Below are 17,565 nucleotides of genomic sequence, written 5' to 3' on the forward strand. Positions count from 1 at the left end.
ACACCTTCTCATTTAAAGATTTTTCTGTATTTTCATGACTATGAAAATTGTACATTCACACTGAAGGCATCAAAATCATGAATTAACACGTGGAATTATATACTTAACAAAAAAGTGAGAAACAACTGAAATTATGTCTTATATTCTAGGTTATTCAAAGTAGCCACCTTTTGCTTTGATGACTGCTTTGCACACTCTTGGCATTCTCTTGATGAGCTTCAAGAGGTAGTCACCGGGAATGGTTTTCACTTCGCAGGTGTGCCCTGTCAGGTTTAATAAGTGGGATTTCTTGCCTTATAAATTGTGTTGGGACCATCAGTTGTGTTGTGCAGAAGTCTGGTGAATACACAGCTAATAGTCCTACTGAATAGACTGTTAGAATTTTTATTATGGCAAGATAAAAAGCAGCTAAGTAAAGAAAAACGAGTGGTCATCATTACTTTAAGAAATAAAGGTCAGTCAGTCTGAAAAATTAGGAAAACTTTGAAAGCGTTCCCAAGTGCAGTGGCAAAAACCAAGCGCTACAAAGAAACTGTCTCACATGAGGACAGCCCCAGGAAAGGAAGACCAAGAGTCACCTCTGCTTCTGAGGATAAGTTTATCCAAGTCACCAGCCTCAGAAATCACAGGTTAACAGCAGCTCAGATTAGAGACCAGGTCAATGCCACACAGAGTTCTAGCAGCACACACATCTCTACAACAACTGTTAAGAGGAGACATTGTGCAGCAGGCCTTCATGGTAAAATAGCTGCTAGGAAACCACTGCTAAGGACAGGCAACTAGCAGAAGAGACTTGTTTGGGCTAAAGAACACAAGGAATGGACATTAGACCAGTGGAAATCTGTGCTTTGGTCTGAGGAGTCCAAATTTGAGATCTTTGGTTCCAACCACCGTGTCTTTGTGCGACGCAGAAAAGGTGAACGGATGGACTTTACATGCCTGGTTCCCACCGTGAACCATGGAGGAGGTGTGATGGTGTGAGGGTGCTTTGCTGGTGACACTGTTGGGGATTTAGTCAAAATTGAAGGCATACTGAACCAGCATGGCTATCACAGCATCTTGCAGCGGCATGCTATTCCATCCGGTTTGCGTTTAGTTGGATCATCATTTATTTTTCAACAGGACAATGACCCCAAACACACTTCCAGGCTGTGTAATGGCTATTTGACCAAAAAGGAGAGTGATGGGGTGCTACACCAGATGACCTGGCCTCCACAGTCACCAGACCTGAACCCAATCGAGATGGTTTTGGGTGAGCTGGACCGCAGAGTGAAGGCAAAAGGGCCAACAAGTGCTAAGCATCTCTGGGAACTCCTTCAAGACTGTTGGAAGACCATTCCCGGTGACTACCTCTTGAAGCTCATCAAGAGAATGCCAAGAGTGTGCAAAGCAGTCATCCAAGCAAAAGGTGGCTACTTTGAATAACCTAGAATATAAGACATAATTTCAGTTGTTTCTCACTTTTTTGTGATCTTGTGTTCTTTAGCCCAAACAAGTCACCAGCCTGCGATTTCTGAGGCTGGTGACTCGGATAAACTTATCCTCAGAAGCAGAGGTGACTCTTGGTCTTCCTTTCCTGGGGCGGCCCTCATGTGAGCCAGATTCTTTGTAGCGCTTGATGGTTTTTGCCACTGCACTTGGGAGACACTTTCAAAGTTTGCCAAATTTTTTGGACTGACTGATATTCATTTCTTAAAATCATGATGGCCACTCAGTTTTCTTAGCTGCTTTTTATCTTGCCATAATACAAATTCTAACAGTCTATTCGGTAGGACTATCAGCCGTGTATCCACCAGACTTCTGCACAACACAACTGATGGTCCCATCCCCATTTATAAGGCAAGAAATCCCACTTATTAAACCTGGCAGGGCACACCTGGTGACTACCTCTTGAAGCTCATCAAGAGAATGCCAAGAGTGTGCAAAGCAGTCATCAAAGCAAAAGGTGGCTACTTTGAAGAACCTAGAATATAAGACATAATTTCAGTTGTTTCACACTTTTTTGTTAAGTATATAATTCCACATGTGTTAATTCATAGTTTCGATGCCTTCAGTGTGAATGTACAATTTTCATAGTCATGAAAATACAGAAAAATCTTTAAATGAGAAGGTGTGTCCAAACTTTTGGTCTGTACTGTATATATTTTTTCCATTCTTTGCAATTGGGGTTAGAGTTAGGGTTGTGTTAGGGTTGTATCAGGGTTAGGGTTGGGGTTGTGGATAGGATTGGCATTTTTTCAAAAGTAAAAAAATAACAGGTAGTGTTGAGCGCAAGTGCTCTCTACTTGAGTTTGTATCAGGTGCTCGGGTATGCATCGAGTATCGCAGATCCCCGCTTGTTTTTTTTTGCGTATCTAACAGCCTTAAAACATGCGAGGCGGGGACTTTAGCACATCACTAGAGCACCCTAGGGAAACTGGAGTAGCGAGCACTTATGCTCAACACTAATGATGATGTATTCAATATGACAACCTCGTTATCAAATTCTGTGTTTTACTTGTGGGTTAAAAATGCTCACTATACTCTTGGATAAAATCCTTGAGGGGTGTGGTTTCCAAAATGGGTCACTTGTGGGGGTTTTCCACTGTTTAGGTACATCAGGGGTTTCCCAAGCACGACATGGCATCTGGTCTCGATTCCAGCAAACTTTGCGTTCAAAAAGTCAAACAGTGCTCTTTCCCTTCCGAGTCCTGCCGTGCACCCGAAAAGTGGTTTTCCCCCATTTTCTCTTGTTAATTTTGTGAAAATAAGGTCTAAAATAATTTTTTTTGTGAAAAAAAGTTAAATGTTCATTTTCTCCTTCCACATTGCTTCAGTTCTCATGAAGCACCTGAATGGTTAATAAACTTCTTGAATGTGGTTGTGAACACCTTGTGGGGTGCAGTTTTTAGAATGAAGTCACTTTTCGGTATTTTAAGTCATATAGGCCCCTCAAAGTCACTTCAAATGTGAGCTGGTCCCTAAAAATGGTTTAGTAAAATTTTGTTGGAAAAATGAGAAATCGCTAGTCAACTTTTATCCCTTCTAACTTGCTAACAAAAAGAAATAAAGTTTAAAAAATTGTGCTGATGTAAAGTAGACATGAGGGAAATGTTATTTATTAACTATATTGTGTGACATAAATCTTGTTTTAAGGGCATAAAAATTAAAAGTTAGATAATTGCAAAATTTTCACCAAATTTCCATTTTTTTTCACAAATAAATGCAAGTCATATCGAAGAAATTTTACAACTATCATAAAGTACAATATGTCATGAGAAAACAATCTCAGAATCAGTGGGAGCGTTGAAGCGTTCCAGAGTTATAACCTAATAAAGTAACACTGGTCAGAATTGTAAAATTTGGCTTGGTCATTAGGGTCAAAATTGACTCCGTCACTAAGGGATTAAAGCTCAAACGCGAAACTAAATTAGAACATAGAAATATAACTAAAATACATACAATGCACAGGAGACAACTGTGGTAATAGATTTGTTCTTTTTATTTTCAATATCACATTTAAAAAAGGTTTGTCAACATAAATGTTTCTTTCTTAAATAGAAAAGTGCATTTTATATGATAATTAAGGCCCATTCTGTTATTTTACAAGTTAAAAAGTGTGCTACATAGGTTTACTATGACCAAACAACAGAGCTCAAAGCGTCACTGTTAATCCTTTCATCAGCATTGTATACATGGTGTATAGCGAAAAGTGAAAATTATTTGCAAAGAATGTCAAAGACACTTGGCTGCTTGCACAACACAGTGATATGGTGATTATTGATCTTTCCATTTTTTTTTTTAAATATATAGAATGTTTTCTTATAAATGAATTCCTGACCCAGGTGGAATTCACAATGTGTCCTATTTCTGGCACAAATTCATCAGGATTAGAGATGAGCGAATATATTTGCAGCCCCTTGGTCCACAGGCCTGGTCAGTATTCCATGGGCCCTGAACATGTGTTTTGTGAACCGTCTTTGGCCTGTCGGCATTCCCAGCCCCTTTTTTGAGTAGTTGGCTCAGTGCGACGTTGTGTATGCGTCATGGCTATAATGCTGATGTGGCACCTGGCCTACTTATCAGAAGGGGAATGGGGGATGCTGGCTAGTATGAGGCAGTTCCCAGGAATACGTACATGGTCAGTGGACCAGGTTTCTGAGAATTGATTCTCTCATCTCTAGTCCAGATTTCATGTGACAATTGGCCTTAGTATGATTAGATACATATTTCATTGACCAAGATCTACAGTACAGACCAAACGTTTGGACACACCTTCTCATTTAAAGATTTTTCTGTATTTTCATGACTATGAAAATTGTACATTCACACTGAAGGCATCAAAACTATGAATTAACACATGTGGAATTATATACTTAACAAAAAAAGTGTGAAACAACTGAAATTATGTCTTATATTCTAGGTTCTTCAAAGTAGCCACCTTTTGATTTGATGACTGCTTTGCGCACTCTTGGCATTCTCTTGATGAGCTTCAAGAGGTAGTCACCAGGTGTGCCCTGTCAGGTTTAATAAGTGGGATTTCTTGCCTTATAAATGGGGATGGGACCATCAGTTGTGTTGTGCAGAAGTCTGGTGGATACACGGCTGATAGTCCTACTGAATAGACTGTTAGAATTTGTATTATGGCAAGATAAAAAGCAGCTAAGAAAACTGAGTGGCCATCATGATTTTAAGAAATGAATGTCAGTCAGTCCAAAAAATTGGGCAAACTTTGAAAGTGTCTCCCAAGTGCAGTGGCAAAAACCATCAAGCGCTACAAAGAAACTGGCTCACATGAGGACCGCCCCAGGAAAGGAAGACCAAGAGTCACCTCTGCTTCTGAGGATAAGTTTATCCGAGTCACCAGCCTCAGAAATCGCAGGTTAACAGCAGCTCAGATTAGAGACCAGGTCAATGCCACACAGAGTTCTAGCAGCAGACACATCTCTACAACAACTGTTAAGAGGAGACATTATGCAGCAGGCCTTCATGGTAAAATAGATGCTAGGAAACCACTGCTAAGGACAGGCAACTAGCAGAAGAGACTTGTTTGGGCTAAAGAACACAAGGAATGGACATTAGACCAGTGGAAATCTGTGCTTTGGTCTGAGGAGTCCAAATTTTAGATCTTTGGTTCCAACCACCGTGTCTTTGTGCGACGCAGAAAAGGTGAACGGATGGGCTCTACATGCCTGGTTCCCACCGTGAAGCATGGAGGAGGAGGTGTGATGGTGTGGGGGTGCTTTGCTGGTGACACTGTTGGGGATTTATTAAAAATTGAAGGCATACTGAACCAGCATGGCTACGACAGCATCTTGCAGCGGCATGCTATTCCATCTGGTTTGCGTTTAGATGGACCAGACCATCATTTATTTTTCAACAGGACAATGACCCCAAACACACCTCCAGGCTGTGTAAGGGCTATGTGACCAAGAAGGAGAGTGATGGGGTGCTACGCCAGATGACCTGGCCTCCACAGTCACCTGACCTGAACCCAATTGAGATGGATTGGGGTGAGATGGATCGCAGAGTAAAGGCAAAAGGGCTAACAAGTACTAAGCATCTCTGGGAACTCCTTCAAGATTGTTGGAAGACCATTTCCGGTGACTACCTCTTGAAGCTCATCAAGAGAATGCCATGAGTGTGCAAAGCAGTCATCAAAGCAAAAGGTGGCTACTTTGAAGAACCTAGTATATAAGACATTTTCAGTTGTTTCACACTTTTTTTTAAGTATATAATTCTACATGTGTTAATTCATAGTTTTGATGCCTTCAGTGTGAATGTACAATTTTCATAGTCATGAAAATACAGAAAAATCTTTAAATGAGAAGGTGTCCAAACTTTTGGTCTGTGCTGTATCTAAAGCTTCCTTCAGACATTTGTATAAAACACGTATGTGAAAAACGGGTACCGGTGTCATCAGTACTTTCCATCTGTGTGTCATCCTTGTGTCCATTTTTACCATCAGTGTCATCAGTGCTTTTCCAATATGGATCAAAAAATAAATAAATTACAAAGCTTCTTCTATACTTTGCAATGTTAAACATGGATTGCACATAGATGCCATCCTTGTCTTGTATGTGTGTCTTGCTGGACCCATGGACTTGTATTCACCTTTATCATTCGTGCTGCTGGAAAAAAATGGGCATGTCTCCACTAGTTTTGTAAGGACATGCGGTTATAATGGTAAGTGTGCGATTTGAGAATAAAATGGGTACTACACATACAGGAAACAGACGTGTGAAGAAGGCTTCAGATCAAGCAAAAATAGGGAAAGAAATATATCTTCAATGTGCATTATTGCCAGTGGAACTAATCAACCTCTACAGCTGAATGCATTTGCTAAGATCAAATTATAGGCCTAAGCCAAATTTTAGGCCTAAGCAGTGTGACACCGGCCTACAGGCTATATTCCCACAAAGAGTTTTTGGTGAATATTTTATTTGTATGTTTTAGAAAAAATGCAAGGAGCCTATTTTACTTAATGGGTGCAGAAATGGTGAACATCTGCAACATCAAAAGCTCATTGTGGGAACATAGACTAAGATGGTGTCAGAGAGCAGGAATGGAGAATTTTAGTTTCCTTCTCACCCAGTACCCGAATTGATTCTGCTATTAGATAAACTTTTAAACGGTACAAGTAATAAATGTTTCATTGCATAAAGAACTGTCTGAAGTGTGATCATTTGGATGCATACTGTAACCTGTCTGAATGCTTCAATATTAAAAGCGTTGTATGTATCTGTCCAATGCTGAAGAGCGATTTACAGAATTGTAAAGTAGTGCGAGAAGTGATGGAGCTGTTCATAAACTTAATACCTGGGAAAAGTAGCAGTTCAGTGGAAACAGATGCAGTGTTACAAATTCACTACATAACATGGCGAGAACTATGCCGTATCCAGGAAAGTCCTTGTCTGGTATATTGGACCAAGTGCTCCATTGAACTGTGCAGTGTTATCGGTCCTATTGATGAATCAAGCTCATTGAAGAACTCTGAAAACAAACAAAATTAGTTTTGGTTAGCCATATTGTATACACCATATTTCCAAAACAATGTTGTTGGGTTTTTTTGGTTGTGAAGGATTATTTGTTCTCTATAAATATTTGTTTAGCCAACTCATCTGAAATATGGGCTGCATGCATTTTTTATTTTCCAAAATAATATCATTACTTCAGAATAGAAGATTGCAGATAAGAGGTGGGTGGGGAGTAACATTTTAGAATTCTTTATTCACTGTCCGCAGCGTTGATCTGCTTCAGCCAGTGACCACACGTGAGACACTGCGACAGGCTGTCCTCACGGCAGTATGGAGTAGAGGCTGCTGAGGGTTTGGCCGGTGTGGGAGTGGCAGGGGAACGGAGAAGTGAGTGTGGATTTTTTTTATTTAATTACACCAATGTCAGTATTATATGGCCCTACTGATAAGTGGTGTGGCATAGAGGAAAGAAGCAAGGCCTAACATTTAATAGCATGCACAAAAAAATGCACCAAATTGGTAGCACTAGGTAAGCCTACTTATAGGTGGTGTAAACTTAGCCTAGATAGTGTAAAAATATCACAGCCCATCAAACGAGGAAAATATTGCTGGAAAAACAATAAGTGCAAATAGTAGGGTCTAATCCAATGACACAAAGGAAGTAAAAAAAACTTTATTCCTCTCTGGTGCTGCCGACTTTTAGTCATATACTAGCATGACTACAGCCACAGTTCACAGTATTGTCAGCAGCAGCTGAAAGCATGCCCCGACACTGCAGAGACAGCTGTCAATCAAAACGCCAGGGTGGGCTTACAGCCGACACTCACACTCTATTGAACAGTGATTGTAGGCATGCCTGTATGACTGCGGCCAGACACCTTTCTAACACTATTAACCAGCAGAGTCAACCAATGGGAAGAGTCAGACAGCAGTCTAACTCGGATGAGGATCGCAACGCAATGCTCAGACTGGCCGTCGCCTCTCCTGACCAGAGTATGACAGCATGATTTTCATCAAATTATTTTTATTGATTTTTTTCAAGATTGTACAGTCAGAAATTTAAACATGGATAACAAAACAAGGGAATTAACCGGGTAAAGCAAATTATTGGTAGTGGAAATATGAGGAGGGAAGGAGAGCTAACAAACTTTAGTGGGCAAGAAAATAGGTGGGGGTACATTATAGGAAAATAGGAAACCATGAGTATATGCTGTAAACTCATATTACACTGGTCAACACAAAAAATCATCAGCAAAGGTAATATGTCTGTTTTATGGAGTTTAATGTGCTGATTCCAAAAATATGCTTAGTTTTGCTCTATCACATAAAGTTTCTGAGATAGAAGCATTTTTGTTATTACGTTCTTTCTGCATTTTCAATGTTTGTGGTTTTTCCTGTTATTTCATTTCTTTGCTCGTCTTACTTGTGAATTTTCTTACAGGGACAACATCAGTAAAGGTTTTAGTGAGTTTTATAGGAAGGAGTATTGACAGTGCAGCCAACCAATGACTACTTCTTGGAATGTCACATGTTATGGGGAGGAGCTAACTGTTATGAGGCGGTAAGATTTGGGTCAGTCAGAAATGGATGGTGATGGCAGCAAGGACTGGTATGTGAGACTCTGACAGGAGACAGGCCTCTACAGGGATCTGAGCCCTGCCACAAAGGGAAGGCAGCAGACAGCTGCCATTGTGATAAGATTTTCACTGCATTTCTGGGAGAGCAAGGTGTCTCAGAGGGAAGAAAACAGCTCAGTCACTGAGGTGTAACTGAGTGAGGGTCTCCACAGAGATAGAACCTGAAAGCAGCCAATATCACACTGAGAAACTGCCTGTCTGCAAATATTTATCTGTAAGGAATAGGCTGACCTGTTTACCTCACAACTGTATATAATTATGTACCAGATTAACCCCTTCGTGCCATGCGCCGTACTAGTACGGCGCTGCCGGCACTGCATTAGTGCCAGCCGCAGTACTAGTACGGCGCCCCGATCACCGCGGTCTCACGCTGAGCGCCGCGGTGATCGGGTGCGGGTGTCAGCTGTATATGACAGCTGACACCCCGCAGCAATGCCCACGATCGGCGCTGTCGCCGATCGTGGGCATTTAACCCCTCTGATGCCGCTATCAATAGTGACAGCGGCATAGAGGGGGATCGCGCAGGGACGGGGGCTCCCTGCGCTCTCCCACCGGAGCAGCGCGATGAGATCGCGCTGCTCCGGTGACCTGGAAGGAGTCCCCGGATCCAAGATGGCCGCGGGACTTCTTCCGGGTCATAAGATGACCCTGCTTGCCGGCGTCTGCTGAGAATTCCTCATAGCAGGCGCCGGCAAGCCTCTGTAACGTGCCTGTCAGATCGATGATCTGATAGAGTGCTGTGCACACTATCAGATCACCGATCTGTGATGTCCCCCCCTGGGACAAAGTAAAAAAGTAAAAAAAAAAAATTTCCACATGTGTAAAAAAAAATAAAAAAAAAATTCCTAAATAAAGAAAAAAAAAATAAATATATTCCCATAAATACATTTCTTTATCTAAATAAAAAAAACACCACACAATAAAAGTACACATATTTAGTATCGCCGCGTCCGTAATGACCCCACCTATAAAACTATATCACTAGTTAACCCCTTCAGTTAACACCGTAAAAAAAAAAAAAAAAAAGAGGCAAAAAACAACGCTTTATTCTCATACTGCCAAACAAAAAGTGGAATAACACGCGATCAAAAAGACGGATATAAATAACCATGGTACCGCTGAAAACGTCATCTTGTCCCGCAAAAAAAAAGCCGCCATACAGCATCATCAGCAGAAAAATAAAAAAGTTATAGCTCTCAGAATAAAGCGATGCAAAAACAATTTTTTTTTATATAAAATAGTTTTTATTGTGTAAAAGCGCCAAAACATAAAAAAATTACATAAATAAGGTATCGCTGTAATCGTACTGACCCGAAGAATAAAACTGCTTTATCCTTTTTACCAAACGCGGAACGGTATAAACGCCCCCCCCTAAAAGAATTTCAGGAATTGCTGGTTTTTGTTCATTCCGCCTCCCAAAAATAGGAATAAAAAGCGATCAAAAAATGTCATGTACCCGAAAATGGTACCAATAAAAACGTCAATTCGTCCTGCAAAAAACAAGATCTCACATGACTCTGTGGACCAAAATATGGAAAAATTATAGCTCTCAAAATGTGGTGATGCAAAAACTATTTTTTGCAATAAAAAGCGTCTTTTAGTGTGTGATGGCTGCCAACCATAAAAATCCGCCCAAAAAACGCTATAAAAGTAAATCAAATCCCCCTTCATCACCCCCTTAGTTAGGAAAAATAATAAAATTTTAAAAAATATATTTATTTCCATTTTCCCGTTAGGCTACTTTCACACTAGCGTCGGTACGGGGCCGTCGCGCTGCGTCGGCCCGATGCATGCTGTGCAAGCGCCGCACAACGGGGGCAGCGGATGCTGTTTTTCCACGCATCCGCTGCCCCATTGTGAGGTGCGGGGAGGTGGGGGCGGAGTTCCAGCCGCGCATGCGCGGTTGGAAATGGTGGACCGTCGGCACAAAAAAAGTTACATGTAACGTTTTTTGCTGCCGGCGGTCCGCCACAACACGAAGCAACCGTCGCACGACGCTTGCGACGTGTGTCAATACGTCGCTAATGTTAGTCTATGGGGAAAAAACGCATCCTGCAGATGACTTTGCAGGATGCATTTTTTCGCCAAAACGACGCATTGCGACGTATGCAAAAAAACGCTAGTGTGAAAGTAGCGCTAGGGTTAGGACTAGGGTTAGGGTTGGGGTTAGGGTTTCAGTTAGAATTGGGGAGTTTTCACTGTTTAGGCACATCAGGGGCTCTCCAAACGCGACATGGCGTCCGATCTCAACGCGTTTGCGTTAAAAACGTATGCGTTTTTATAGAAAAAAAACAACACACACTGAAAAGTCACCCACCACCATCAAGGTGATAAAGGGATCCAAACCCTAACCCTACCCCTAAACTCATCCCTAACCGTTTAATGAACATTTTCTGACAGTCATAGTGCCACGTATTTCAGTGCCACGTATTTCAGTGCCACGTATTTCAGTGCCACGTATTTCAGTGCCACGTCTTTCAGTGCCACGTCATTTCAGTGCCACGATATTTCAGTGCCACGATATTTCAGTGCCACGATATTTCAGTGCCACGTATTTAAGTGCCACGATATTTCAGTGAAATACGTGGCACTGAAATATCGTGGCATTTACGTGAAATACGTGGCACTTAAATACGTGGCACTTAAATACGTGGCACTTAAATACGTGGCACTTAAATACATGGCACTTAAATACGTGGCACTTATATACGTGGCCACTGAAATATCGTGGCACTTATATACGTATATACGTATATAAACGTATTTCAGTGCCACGTATTTCAGTGCCACGTATTTCAGGTTAGGGGTAGGGGTAGGGTTAGGGTTTTTTGTTTTTTTTCTTGTTTTCTTGTGTTTTTCTATAAAAACGCATGCGTCTAAAAAAACGCATGCGTTTTACCGCGTTTACATGTGTTTTTTCACACATGCGTTTTTTAAAAAAACGCATGCAGATAAAAACGCAAGTGTGAAACCAGCCTTACCCTTGGGAAAATAAAAACATGGGGGCTAAAATATAATTTTCGTGGAAAAAAATATATTTTTTATTTTCGCGGCTCTGCGTTATAAACTGTAGTGAAGCACTTGGGGGTTCAAAGTTCTCACAACACATCTAGATAAGTTCCGTGGGGGGTCTAGTTTCCAATATGGGGTCACTTGTGGGGGGTTTCTACTGTTTAGGTACATCAGGGGCTCTGCAAATGCAACATGACACCTGCAGACCAATCCATCTAAGTCTGCATTTCAAACGGCGCTCCTTCCCTTCCGAGCTCTGCCGTGCGCCCAAACAGTGGTTCCCCCCCATATATGGGGTATCAGCGTACTCAGGACAAATTGGACAACAACTTTTGTTGTCCAATTTCTCCTGTTACCCTTGGGAAAATAAAAATGTGGGGGCTAAAATATAATTTTCGTGGAAAAAAAAATATTTTTTATTTTCACGGCTCTGCGTGATAAACTGTAGTGAAACACTTGTTGGTTCAAAGTTCTCACAACACATCTAGATAAGTTCCGTGGGGGGTCTAGTTTCCAATATGGGGTCACTTGTGGGGGGTTTCTACTGTTTAGGTACATCAGGGGCTCTGCAAATGCAACATGACACCTGCAGACCAATCCATCTAAGTCTGCATTTCAAACGGCGCTCCTTCCCTTCCGAGCTCTGCCGTGCGCCCAAACAGTGGTTCACCCCAATGTATGGGGTATCAGCGTACTCAGGACAAATTGGACAATAACTTTTGTGGTCCAATTTCTCCTGTTACCCTTGGGGGAAAAAAATTGCGGGCAAAAACATCATTTTGTGGAAAGAAAAAATGATTTTTTAATTTTCACAGCGCTACATTCTAAACTTTAGTGAAACAACTGGGGGTTAAAAGTGCTCACCACACATCTAGATAAGTTCCTTAGGGGGTCTTCTTTCCAAAATGGTGTCACTTGTGGGGGTTTCCACTGTTTAGGCACGTCAGGGGCTCTCCAAACACGACATGGGTTCCGATCTCAATTCCAGCCAATTTTGCATTGAAAAGTCAAATGGCGCTCCTTACCTTCCGAGCTCTGCCATGCGCCCAAACAGTGGTTTATCCCCATATATGAAGTATCAGCGTACTCAGGACAAATTGCACAACAACTTTTGGGGTCCAATTTATCCTGCTACCCTTGGGAAAATAAAAATTTTGGGGCAAAAAGATCATTTTTTGTGAAAATTAATATTAATTTTTTTTTACGGCTCCACATTATAAACTTCTGTGAAGCACTTGGAGGTTCAAAGTGCTCACCACACATCTAGATTAGTTCCTTAGAGGGTCTACTTTCCAAAATGGTGTCACTTGTGGGGGTTTCCACTGTTTAGGCACGTCAGGGGCTCTCCAAACACGACATGGGTTCCGATCTCAATTCCAGCCAATTTTGCATTGAAAAGTCAAATGGCGCTCCTTCCCTTCCGAGCTCTGCCATGCGCCCAAACAGTGGTTTATCCCCATATATAAAGTATCAGCGTACTCAGGACAAATTGCACAACAACTTTTGGGGTCCAGTTTATCCTGCTACCCTTGGGAAAATAAAAATTTTGGGGCAAAAAGATCATTTTTTGTGAAAATTAATATTAATTTTTTTTTACGGCTCCACATTATAAACTTCTGTGAAGCACTTGGAGGTTCAAAGTGCTCACCACACATCTAGATTAGTTCCTTAGAGGGTCTACTTTCCAAAATGGTGTCACTTGTGGGGGTTTCCACTGTTTAGGCACGTCAGGGGCTCTCCAAACACGACATGGGTTCCGATCTCAATTCCAGCCAATTTTGCATTGAAAAGTCAAATGGCGCTCCTTCCCTTCCGAGCTCTGCCATGTGCCCAATCAATGGTTTACCCCAACATGTGGGGTATCGGAGTACTCAGGACAAATTGTACAACGACTTTTTTGGTCCAATTTCTCCTGTTACCCTTGGTAAAATAAAACAAATTGGATCTGAAGTAAAAATTTTGTGAAAAAAAGTTAAATGTTCAATTTTTTTTAAACATTCCAAAAATTCCTGTGAAGCACCTGAAGGGTTAATAAACTTTTTGAATGTGGTTTAGAGTACCTTGAGGGGTGCAGTTTTTAGAATGGTGTCACTTTTGGACATTTTCTGTCATATAGACCCCTCAAAGTCACTTCAAGTGTGAGGTGGTCCGTAAAAAAAATGGTTTTGCAAATTTTGTTGCAAAAATGAGAAATCGCTGGTCAACTTTTAACCCTTATAACTCCCTAACAAAAAAAAATTATGTTTCCAAAATTGTGCTGATGTAAAGCAGACATGTGGGAAATGTTGTTTATTAACTATATTATGTGATATAACTCTCTAATTTAAGGGCATAAAAACGAAAAATTTGAAAATTGCTAAATTTTCATAATTTTCGACAAATTTCTGTTTTTTTTCACAAATAAATGCAAGTCATATCGAAGAAGTTTTACCACTATCATAAAGTACAATATGTCACGAGAAAACAGTCTCAGAATCACCAGGATCCGTTGAAGCGTTTCAGAGTTATGACCTCATAAAATGACAGTGGTCAAAATTGTAAAAATTGGCCGTGTCACTTAGGTGAAAACAGGCTTTGGGGTGAAGGGGTTAAGCAGAATACAAGCTGCCTCTGTCATCTCTGGGGAAATATCTACATATAGTTGGTCGGCTCATCGCATTTTTTTTTAGTTTGTCACCATCATTAAACTGAACTTACTCTACTGTTTGATCTGATTTAACCCCTTCAAGTCGCGGCCCTTTTTCGTTTTTGCGATTTCGTTTTCACTTCCCTCCTTCCCAGAGCCATAACTTTTTTATTTTTCCGTCAATATGGTCATGTGAGGGCTTATTTTTTGTGGGACGAGTTGTACTTTTGAATGACACCATTGGTTTTACCATGCCTTTTACTAGAAAACGGGAAAAAAATTCCAAGTGCGGTGAAATTGCAAAAAAAGTGCAATCCCACACTTGTTTTTTGTTTGTTTTTTTGCTAGATTCACTAAATGCTAAAACTAACCTGCCATTGTGATTATCTAGGTCATTACGAGTTCATAGACACCTAATATGTCTAGGTTATTTTTTATCCAAGTGGTGAAAAAAAATTCAAAACTCTGCTTTAAAAAAAAAAAAAAAAAAAAAAAAAAAAAGTGCCATTTTCCGATACACGAAGCGTCTCCATTTTTCGTGATCTGGGGCCGGGTGAGGGCTTATTTTTTGCGTGCCGAGCTGACGTTTTTAATGATACCACTTTTGTGCAGATACGTTCTTTTGATCGCCCGTTATTGCATTTTAATGCAATGTCGTGGCGACAAAAAAAACATAATTCTGGCGTTTCGATTTTTTTTTACGCTGTTTAGCGATCAGGTTAATGCTTTTTTTATTGATAGATTGGGCGATTCTGAACGCGGCGATACCAAATATGTGTAGGTTTGATTTTTTTTTATTGTTTTATTTAGGATGGGGCGAAAGGGGGGTGATTTAAACTTTTATATTTTTTATATTTTTTTCATATTTTTAAAAACATTTTTTTTACTTGTGCCGTGCTTCAATAGTCTCCATGGGAGGCTAGAATCAGGCACAGCACGATCGCCTCTGCTACATAGCAGTGATCATCAGATTGCTGCTATGTAGCTGAATTGCAGGTGTGCTGTGAGCGACGACCACAGGGGGGCGCTCACAGCAGGCCAGCATCAGTAACCATAGAGGTCTCAAGGACCTCTATGGTTACTATCCTGATGCATCGCCGACCCCCGATCATGTGACGGGGGTGGGCGATGAGGTCATTTCCGGCCGGAAGCGCCGGATAAATGCCGCTGTCTGCGTTTGACAGCGGCATTTAACAGGTTAATAGCGGCGGGTGGATCGCGATTTCACCCGCCGTTATTGCGTGCACATGTCAGCTGTACAAAACATCCTCATCACCATGGCAACACACTATAACATCATTGTCGCCATGGCAACCTATAACAATGCAATGGTAACCACTTTGACATCATCGTAGCCATGGCAACTCATTATGACAATCGCCATGACAACCACTATGACATTATCGTCACCATGGCAATTCACTATTGCATCCTCGTCGCCATGGCAACCCACTATTATATCATCATCACCACAGCAACCACTATGACATAACTGTCACCATAGCAACACACTATGAATTCATCGTCGTCACGGCAACCCACTATTATATCATTGTCGCCATGGCAACCACTATGACATCGGCATCACCATGGCAACCCATTATGGCATCATTGTTGCCATGGGAACACACTATGACATCGTCGCCATGGCAACACACTATGATATCATTGCTGCCATGCATACACACTGAGATTATCATGGCCATTGCAGCCCACTATGACATTGTCATTGCCATGGTAATGACTGTGACATCATTATCGCCATGGCAACTAACTACAACATCATCATTGCCATGACAACCCACTATAACTTTGTTACAAACAAATTACTGAGAAAATAAAATCAAAGTTTGGTATTCAAGATTCTGACCATCTTAAACATTTGTATTAGTGTCAGCATAGGCAGATTATAATGAGGGCAATCTGGGCTACCACCCGGGGCCCGAGGCACTGTACTGCAGACAATGCAGAATGGCAGCGCAGCTCCAGGGGAGCTCCCGTGGCCTCTGCTTTGCCTGCGTGATTACATCATCAGTCGCCGCCAGCGAGATTACATTATCACGCTAACATGTACACCCTGGCCAGACCAGAGGTGGAGCATCAGGGACCGAGCGCTAATGGAATAGGAGCGAGGTGAGCATATCTGTATGTCTTTTTTTTTAAATATGTGTATGAGACGTGAGGACTCGTACTGTACATAGGAGGCTATATAGGGGCTCACACTGTATGCAGAAGGCAATATAGGGGCTCATACTGTATACAGGAGGCTATATACAGTTGTGCTCAAAAGTTTACATACCCCGGCAGAGTTTTTGCTTTTTTGGCCTTTTATCAGAGAACATAAATGATAACACCAAAACCTTTTCTCCACTCATGGTTAGTGGTTGGGTGAAGCCATTTATTGTCAAACTACTGTGTTTTCTCTTTTTAAATCATAATGACAACCCGAAACATTCAAATTCCCCTTATCAAAAGTTTACATACACCATTTCATAATATCGTGCATTGCCCCCTCTAACATAAATGACAGCTTGAAGTCTTTTGTGGTAGTTGTGGATGAGGTTCCTTATTTTCTCGGTAAAGCTGCCCACTCTTCATGGTAAAAAGCCTCTAGTTCCTGTAAATTCCTGTGCTGTCTAGCATGAACTGAACACTTGAGATCTGCCCAGAGTGGCTCAATGATATTGAGGTCAGGAGACTGAGATGGCCACTCCAGAACCTTCACTTTTTTCTGCTGTAGCCAATGACAGGTAGGCTTGGCCTTGTGTTTTGGATCGTTGTCATGTTGGAACGTCCAAGTGCGTCCCATGTGCACCTTCCAGGGAGATGAGTGCAAATTTGCTTCTAGCATTTACTGATAGTGTGCTGCATTCATCTGTCCTTCAACTTTGACCAAGTTTCCTGTGCCTTTGTAGTTCACACATCCCCAAAACATCAGAGATCCACTTCCGTGCTTTACAGTAGGAATGGTGTTCGTTTCATCATAAGCTTTGCTGACCTCTCTCCAAATGTAACGTTTATGGTTGTGGCCAAAAAGTTTAATTTTGGTCTCATGCCTCCAAATTACCTTATTCAGAAGTTTTGAGGATTGTCTCTATGCTGTTTTGTGTATTGTAAGCAAGATACTTTGTGGCATTTGCGCAGTAATGGCTTTTTTCTGGCGACAAGACCATGCAGCCCATTTTTCTTCAAGTGCCTCCTTATTGTGCATCTTGAAACAGCCATACTGCTAGTTTTCAGAGAGTCCTGTATTTTAGCTGATGTTATTTGTGGGTTTTCATTTCCATCCCAAACAATTTTCCTGGCAGTTGTGGACAACCTTTTTGTTGGTCTA

At 41.3% G+C, this 17,565-nt stretch overlaps 1 protein-coding gene across 2 annotated transcripts in view; it reads right to left on the reverse strand.

Annotated features, from left to right (window-relative positions):
• Positions 1-5,806: 5,806 nt before the first annotated feature.
• AFF3 (ALF transcription elongation factor 3) overlaps positions 5,807-17,565 on the reverse strand; it is a 688,775-nt gene continuing 677,016 nt past the window's right edge. For both annotated transcript variants that reach the window (XM_077296548.1, XM_077296549.1), the window contains exon 19: positions 5,807-6,972. In XM_077296548.1, the coding sequence (XP_077152663.1) occupies positions 6,848-6,972 (125 nt within the window). In that variant the 3' untranslated portion in view covers positions 5,807-6,847. The remainder of the gene's footprint in view (positions 6,973-17,565) is intronic.

The sequence above is a fragment of the Ranitomeya variabilis genome, chromosome 3 (genome assembly GCF_051348905.1).
Source record: "Ranitomeya variabilis isolate aRanVar5 chromosome 3, aRanVar5.hap1, whole genome shotgun sequence".
Lineage (NCBI taxonomy): Eukaryota > Metazoa > Chordata > Amphibia > Anura > Dendrobatidae > Ranitomeya > Ranitomeya variabilis.